This window comes from Chroicocephalus ridibundus, chromosome 4 (assembly GCF_963924245.1).
Source record: "Chroicocephalus ridibundus chromosome 4, bChrRid1.1, whole genome shotgun sequence".
Classification (NCBI taxonomy): Eukaryota; Metazoa; Chordata; class Aves; order Charadriiformes; family Laridae; genus Chroicocephalus; species Chroicocephalus ridibundus.
In genome coordinates, this window is record NC_086287.1 from 54,146,171 (window position 1) to 54,154,096 (window position 7,926).

Sequence of the window (7,926 nt, forward strand, 5' to 3'; positions counted from 1 at the left end):
CACCTGCTGTCCACGCCCTTTTCAATGAGCCCCAGGAGACCACTGGCCTTCATGGCCACAAGGGCACATTGCTGCCTCATGGTCAACTTGTTGTCCACCAGGAGTCCCAGAGCTGCTTTCCCCCTGTACTGTACTGGGGCAGGGGGTTATTCCTCCCAAGGTGCAGGACCCTACACTTGCCCTTGCTGAACTTCATTAGGTTCCTCTCTACCCAACTCTGTAGCCTGTAGTGTAGAATTTAGAGCTCAAAATTTGATATGTATAGAAAATGGCCTTCTAGACTGATATACGTCAGAAGATTAAATGCTATCATTCCAGTGTTCAAGCCAATCACAGTGAATATAAGATACTAGGACACGCATGCGTCTTAAACAATGAAGCTGAACTGAGTTGAAATTCAAATTCCTAAACATCATGTATTTGGTATCTATTACACTGTTACATATGTATTTGACGCTTTAATGGAAATTACATTAAATAAAAAAGAAAGCATGTGGTAATAAAGACCTTGCTGTAACTGATTCTCAAGTTCTTCAATTCGCTCTTCATATTCACTCAGTTCTTCTCGGTGTCGACGACTTATCTCTAGTAACTTTTGTCTGTGTGCATCCTGCAATACTGAAAGTTCATGTTGATGTTCATCTATTTCTTGACTTAAATTCTGTTTCAGCTCCTACAAATATCATCAGAGAAAGAGAAAGGTAATATACGGTACAGCAGCTTAAGGAAGAAAAAATACAGAAGAAAGAAAAAAAAGTTTTCCCTAGTAAAATTACAGAATTTATTAAAGGATTTCTCACAGGAGATGTCAAGTTTCTTGGCTTTTAATTACTTTTTTTAAACGTGTTAAGAGACATTCCTTTTAGAAATATATTTACACAAACAGTACGCTCTACATAACAGCAAATATTAAACAAATGTAGAGAGATTACAACTCATTCATAGGAATTGGGATACACTACGACATATTTATAGTAACTTTCAAGGATGACATGCAAATGGGTATGAAAACACAAATCGTCAATGAAAAAAAGCAAGATGTTCAGAGAAGAGAGAAAAAATTATTTTGTGTATCTTAAATTCAGTCTCGTAAGTCACCAACAGCTTCTGAAAGTGATTTGCCCTCGTACGTACTAACATCATTCTTTTAAGTTTACATACTATATTCATCAAATCATATAAATACCCTTTCTCAGAGTAACTGGTTTTAAATATAGCACATCAATATTTCAGTCAGTAGTACAATTACATGCCCACATGCATTTTTAATAGAGAAAATGCTAAGTGATAATGTTGTAAATATTTTAACTACACTCAAAAGTCATGTGACCATATGCAAAACCATCAAGAATAAAGCATAAGAAAAGACAAGTTTGTAAAAATTGTCATCTTACCTTAACAATATTTTGCAGTTTGCATATTTCACTTTGTTCAGCATCATTGGTCCCTTGCACTTTAGAAGACTGAGAAAAGAAAAATCACATATCAGTGTGAAAATTCTGATAAATACACGTATTTTTCACATAAGTTCTTCCTGTTGATACTCAAAAGTAGAAAACAACAAAGCTAATGTGAAGCAAAATTCAAACCTACAGTAATTTTGACCAAAAAAAGACATTTTAATGGACACATTTTGATTTTCCACAGATTTTTTTTTTTAAATTATTACATGCAAATGTGTAAGAGTTTGGGATGGGGGGTGTTATTGCACTTAAGACAAACGGGTTGCTTAATTTTACTTGAATATTTCCCCATGGGAAGAGTATACCTCTGAAATCAGGCTATAGCTTGAAAAATGATGACTCACATCAACAGCAGCTAAAAGATTACATTCTTTCTTGTTCCATGAATTACAACTGACATATCAAGGACTGAGAGAAAAGTAAATAAAAATAGTATGCAAGTACCCAACTATCACTTTGAAGAGTATTTTGCTGTCAATACTCAATATCACAGCCAGGATGAAGAAAAGTATTTTTTAAAAGGCTGCACTAAAATGAAAGCTTGAAGTAGTATTCTTGGTAAATGTTTATGAAACCTGTTTCCTAACTTGACACGTCATGCATAAAAGCATCATGAAACAGCATTTGGAAGTTAGTCACTGAATGTGTCGCTAGTCATGTGCCAGAAAGAAAATGACTAAAAGATCATCAGGTTTCCATCTTTTTCATCAAATCATGTCGCTTTCAGAATCTGTACAGCACAAACTTTCAAAAGACCCACTCCAGAAACAACAAATGCAATGAAAATACTAATTTGGAGGGGAGCGGGGAGGGTAAGACAGAAGGGAACCACTCACCAGTGCAATCTGCTTCCAGTGGTCAACCTCAGATTCAAGCCTAGAAACATCATTGGACAATCTGTTTATTTCTTGTTGTGACCAGATTATATCTCCAAAATCCATGTCATCTCCTTCAAAACCTGAGGAATGTCTGCCCACTGGAACATAGGAAGCTGATGCAGTGGCTGGTGGCAAAACAGCAGCTCCGGACTGTGCTGACTGAGCAGCCGTCTGTACTTTCTGCAGCTGTTCCTGTAGTGCATTCTGTCTAGCTTTTAGATGGCTGATTTCCACCTGAATATACACACCACAATGCATTGTTTCAATAAGAAGAATGTCAAAATACACTCTACTTCCTTTACCCCTTGTAGCCTTATGAAATGTGAATTAACCAAATGACTCCCCCCCCCCAGCACAAATTACTGAACACTTTCACTAAAAAGAAAAGGAAAAAACCCCACATACACTCCTAATGGAGAAAAGCAGCGTTAGCTGATGTTTTACAAAATATCTCGTGCCATGAGACGTATTAAAAGTTTTAATAGTTTTCAGTTAAGTCAAACTTGAGTAAAAGCGTTTGCTGATGCCCTCAGCAGCCAAGGTACCTAAGTACTATAGCAAGATTCAGGCTAACAGGTCTTACAAAAAACTCAAATATTTAAAGAGGGTATTCTGATATTAAAATTAAGCAATATATGATGCTCCCCCAGTTACTTACATTGCATTTGATTTCTTCTACACTTAAAAACTCAACATATTGAAAATTTACTTATTTACAATAAACTGAAGTTAGCTGCATACAATTTTCTCATGAGAACTGTGTTGTTGTATTTAACAAGCAGAATTCTATACATCTCAAAATTCTGCTTCCTTTAGCTCCCATATGCATTTACAAACAAAGCAGAAATAAAACTCCTTTTGTGTAATTCTAGGCACACTGGTAGCTTTTTCCATTTAAAAGGCTATGAAACCTCACATTACTCAATAGGTTATAAAGCCCATGTTTCCATTACAAAGGGACACTTCTCAAATTATGAAAGCTAGTTCTGTTCCCTTTAACTGTATGCATTAATATAAATAATTATTATATCCACAGACAATATAACTGCTTCAAATGAGAATTTGCTCCCATTGCTTTCCTTAAAGATAATTGAATCAGCAATCCAAAACAGTTTAAGTGTCCTTTCTCACAGTGATTCCAGAAACAACAGAAATTCTGATATATGCATGACGTTCCCAGAGAGCTTTCTCAACTATCTCCTGGCAGCTCTGCTTCTATTAGATGATTCAACAAAATATATGTCATAGTCTCTCAGTGTCTACATAAACAAACCAAGAAACCATAACTCTGACCAATACTTCCACTGAAAGAGCACCAATACTATAACAAAGAGATTAAACAGCACAATACATATGGTTATTGGACATACTTACTCGAATATTTCACTCTGTATCCTACCTCTTTCTGTTGAAGCTGATTTCGGTACTCTACAGATAACTGCTTAATTTGAAGTTCTGCTGCTTCGTGCTTTTCTTCTAAATCACTACAAACTTTTTTCAGTCTCTCATTCTAGCAAAAAAGAGAAATGAATGTTGGTACATTCGGAAGAGTTCTTACATAATTAGAAAAGCATAAGTCTGCTGAACAGTAAAGAAATCAATTAAATTGTACAGGTTTCTCATGTTATTTCATTCACAACACACAGTAACTTCCAAGCGTGGGCTCAAAATCATGTTCATGTCCAAGCTTTCCATGGACTCTATCTAACTCACTTTCAGAAAAGGGTTTGTGGCCACCAGATGTAAATACCAAGATGAAAAATTGAGAGCTGAACTACATCTTAGCATGATCCACAGGTGGAATTTAAGAACAGCCACAGAGCACAAATACAGTCCCGTATTCTCTCCCTGACATTGGCCAATAGCAGATGGCAAGAGTCTAGAAAAAGGGCAAGCAGGAACAGTTACTTCCTCAAAATACTATCTTCAGCCCTCAAGAGCATTGAGAAGTTAAGACATACATGAAAGCGTTGGTTTACAGCCATGAATAAAGCCACAACACCAACAAGTCCTTTGTAAAAGTACACGAAGTCACTTTCCACAAGGGCACGTGGGATTTGTAAGCAGTTTTTGAAGAGCACAAGCAGGCGTAGCCATGTCAAAATGACCATGCAGCAGGGCAACAGAGAACTGCATCAGGGAACACACACACGCTCTATACTTTGAAGCTTGCTGCAAAAGACATGCTGTCCACATTCTAACACCACTGTCACCCCTGTTTCTAGATTTACCCAGGGACAAGCAACTTCAGCGCAGTACTTCACCTTCACAAGAAACAATTGTTATTTATTGCTTTTAATTACAGTAGTGTTCCAAAATCTCTTACTTCAAGCTTTTGTGCTGCGTTAATACTTTCTATTTCTCTGAGTCTAGAATTGGACACATGGAGTTCTGTTGCCACATCTGAAAGAAAGGGAAAATTTTCATTTTTATTAAACTGATTTTAATCTGTTAAGTAGACATCAGTTAAGACCACAGTTATTAATAGGCATCTTACTTTAGACTGTTTCAGTGTTTGTTCCTTGGTAAATATCAAAAGCTGCTTTTATCAGAACACTGTCAGAATTATTTTTCAGACCATAGAGTATTTATAAACTTAATTCAGTTCTTCTCTCTTATCCAGGCTTTAAGTCAGATCACAAAAGTAACAAAAAAGTATGGATGTAAACTTTAAAGAGAAACTTAACTTGACTATTTTGTGTCACTGAATGTGTTGCTCATTTAGGACTTTGCCCCTGACATGACAGTTACGTGCTTCTCAGTAATCTCACGTGAAGTTTCAAAACAATAATTAGTTCCATAAAATACACACAACAGTCACTAAATTTTCAGGAAAAAAACCCACTCAAACCCAGTAAACCCCAGAAAATAACGCACACAACAAAACACCAACCCTGTCCCCCACACAAAGGCACAAAACCCCATAGGCCTCACAAAGGCGACACCATCTACCATACCAGTTTATCTAATACAAAAACACAAAATTCTGTTCCTGGATGCTCTTCCTTTCATGATCAACCTTCCTCAAACAGGCTCTTTACTTCTCCCATGTTCCACTTTTAACAGGTAGAAATACCACATTTCCTTTTACTAATGAAAAATTATCCTGAAATGACTATAAAGGAACCTTGACAATTTTTCAAAATTTGAAATAAATATAATTTTCAAGTAAATACTGCACTTCATCATTTCCTATGCGCTGTTTAAAACTGATGCAGCTCTAAGTGCTGCAGAGGCAACAATCTACCCATGAAAACTGCTACACTTCAGATGTTAAAGTGTAATAATAGTAACAATCCACAAACACCATCTTCAGTTCAGATGGTAGTCAAAGTAGTGAATGTAAGGGATAATATTAAAAACAAGGAAACATTAGAATACTAGGAAATTAAAAAAAAAAATAAATGTAAGGAACTGCTTGACGAGTGCTCTTTAGGACGCATAGTATTTAAAGGTCTCTGCAGAAGAGTACTCAGAGGCCACCAGATTTTTACACCCTCGCTGTTAGTAACGAACAAAAATGCACTACTCTAAAATTTTTAGGAAACAGCAGTTGTTCACAGCAGTATCTAACAATCTGTGCAGCTGAAAATAACTACTGAACATCAGCACATCTCTCTTGTACAAACTACAGTAAAAATGTGTGAATTGGAATCTCTATCTTTTAAAAAGGCAAAACAAACGCACTAGATGACTACACAGTTTAGCAGCATAAAATAAGTTTCAAAGCTAAATTCATATGCAAGTCTTTCAGAAAAGTGAAAAAAGATAACTTTGCAGTTATCAGAATAAATTGCTCTCTTCTGAGCACTTTACCTGTACACCAAAAAACCCACCCATGAGACCAGTATTATCAGCTTAACAACAAGTTCTATACAATACTTTCACAATGCTTCATAGTTGTGAAGTTGCAAACAAAGTAAAACAGTTTAATTTCACATTTGAGATGAGTATTCAGAAGTCTCAGCTGTTCTTTGTGGTTGCTATTCTTAAGACTGTTTCAAGAATGCTCACTTCTTTTTCAAGAAGTTATAGTTTCAAGATGGTAAACAATATTAGTGGTATTAACCTATTGATATTTATTGACATGTTATACAGCTGCTTTGCTAGAAAAATCAAAAGTTTTATTCAAAAACATAACAAAAAGGCATTGTTTTAAATATAACGAACAGACTACAGTTTAGAATAAATTTACTCTTACTTTATTGAATATCTTACTTTGATGTCTTTTTTGTTGCAGCTGTTCGAAATATAAATCATCCTAGCTTCTAAATCCCTATAAAGAAGGGCCACGTTCTCTTACTTGGCTGTAGGAGAATGGCAGAACTCGACAGGTTTCTCTGCGGCCAACAGAAATATAAACAACAAAACCATGAGAAACACCGGGCCTTTGCCTGTGTGACACGTCAGACTTAGATCACACCCGTGCCAAAAAAACCCAAACAACTCTGTACTGCTACTACTCCTCAGTTTCAGGAGACCACTCTAAAGGCATATAATCAAACAGGGGTTTTAGATAAACCAAGCAAACAGAGTGGAAGAAGAGTGTCGTCTGTGTGCTTCCATTACTGATCAACACAACGCTTCACGTAACTGAGAAACTTCCGAATAACAGACCTGGGGAAGGGGTTTACCTCCGCTATTAGAGCCTGGGAATACGATTATTATCCAGATCCTGAAGACAGAGGGGCGGAATAAAAACGAAAACAAGGCACCAAGCCTGGGTTTAGCAGGACTCCTGAGGGAGCCGGCGGCGGCGGAAGGGCTCCCTCCCCACGCCGGCCTCTCCAGTCCTGAGGCACTGGCCACAGACAGCCCCGGCAAGCGTGTCCCCCCTTCCCGCCCGGCGCCTCAGCCCCGCTTACCGCCCACTTCCTCGGCGCCCTCCAGCAGGATGTCCTTGGTGAAGCTGGAGATCTGGCCGGTGAGCGATGACAAGCTGCCCCCCACCTGCCCCAGCGACTGGCCCAGCCCCGAGCCCAGCCCGCCCAACCACGACGCCATCGCCGCCCGCTCAAGAGGGCTCCGGGCCTCGCTCGGCTGCCTCCTCCCTTCTCCTGGCTAGGGAGGGCCAAGGCTCCTGCTGCGGGCTCAGCACACCGGTCCCGTCCACCCCTCCTCCCGCATCCCCCCGGCGCGGCCCGGCTCAGCGGCTCCTCCCGGCGGCCCCGGCCTCTGCCACCTCGACGGTCGCCATGACACCCCCGGTGACAGCGCCACGGGTGGCCGGCCAGAGCAGCGGCGCCGCCGTGACGTGGGCGCGGCAGCGGAGGATGCCGGGATAGCGGCGGGGCGGCGCCGGGCCGGGCCGCGCCGGGATGGTGGCCGGCGGTGCCAGAGAAGGGAGCCTCAGTACGGCTTCATACACATACCCGGGACACCCCTCGCTAACGAGACACCGCGCCCCGCTGCCGCAAGGATAGAGGCGTCTTTTGTTCGAATATGTGGGGTTTTTTTACGAAATAGGCGAGTTCCTGAAACGCGCGGCCCCTTCTGCTGCGGCGGTGGCTGTTTCATAGGATCACAGAATTGCCTCGGTTGGAAGGGTCGTTTGAAGGGACCTTTCAGATCATCGAGTCCAGTCA

At 40.0% G+C, this 7,926-nt stretch overlaps 1 protein-coding gene across 3 annotated transcripts in view; it reads right to left on the reverse strand.

Annotated features, from left to right (window-relative positions):
• TRIP11 (thyroid hormone receptor interactor 11) overlaps positions 1-7,531 on the reverse strand; it is a 34,712-nt gene extending 27,181 nt beyond the window's left edge. For all 3 annotated transcript variants that reach the window (XR_010070751.1, XM_063332546.1, XM_063332545.1), the window contains exons 1-6: positions 7,207-7,531; positions 4,668-4,744; positions 3,741-3,851; positions 2,300-2,575; positions 1,395-1,463; positions 508-673 (exon numbers count right to left, since the gene is read on the reverse strand). Coding sequence is in view for 2 of the 3 variants with exons in the window: in XM_063332546.1 (XP_063188616.1) it covers positions 508-673; positions 1,395-1,463; positions 2,300-2,575; positions 3,741-3,851; positions 4,668-4,744; positions 7,207-7,345 (838 nt within the window). In the remaining variant the exon portion in view is untranslated. The remainder of the gene's footprint in view (positions 1-507; positions 674-1,394; positions 1,464-2,299; positions 2,576-3,740; positions 3,852-4,667; positions 4,745-7,206) is intronic.
• Positions 7,532-7,926: the final 395 nt, after the last annotated feature.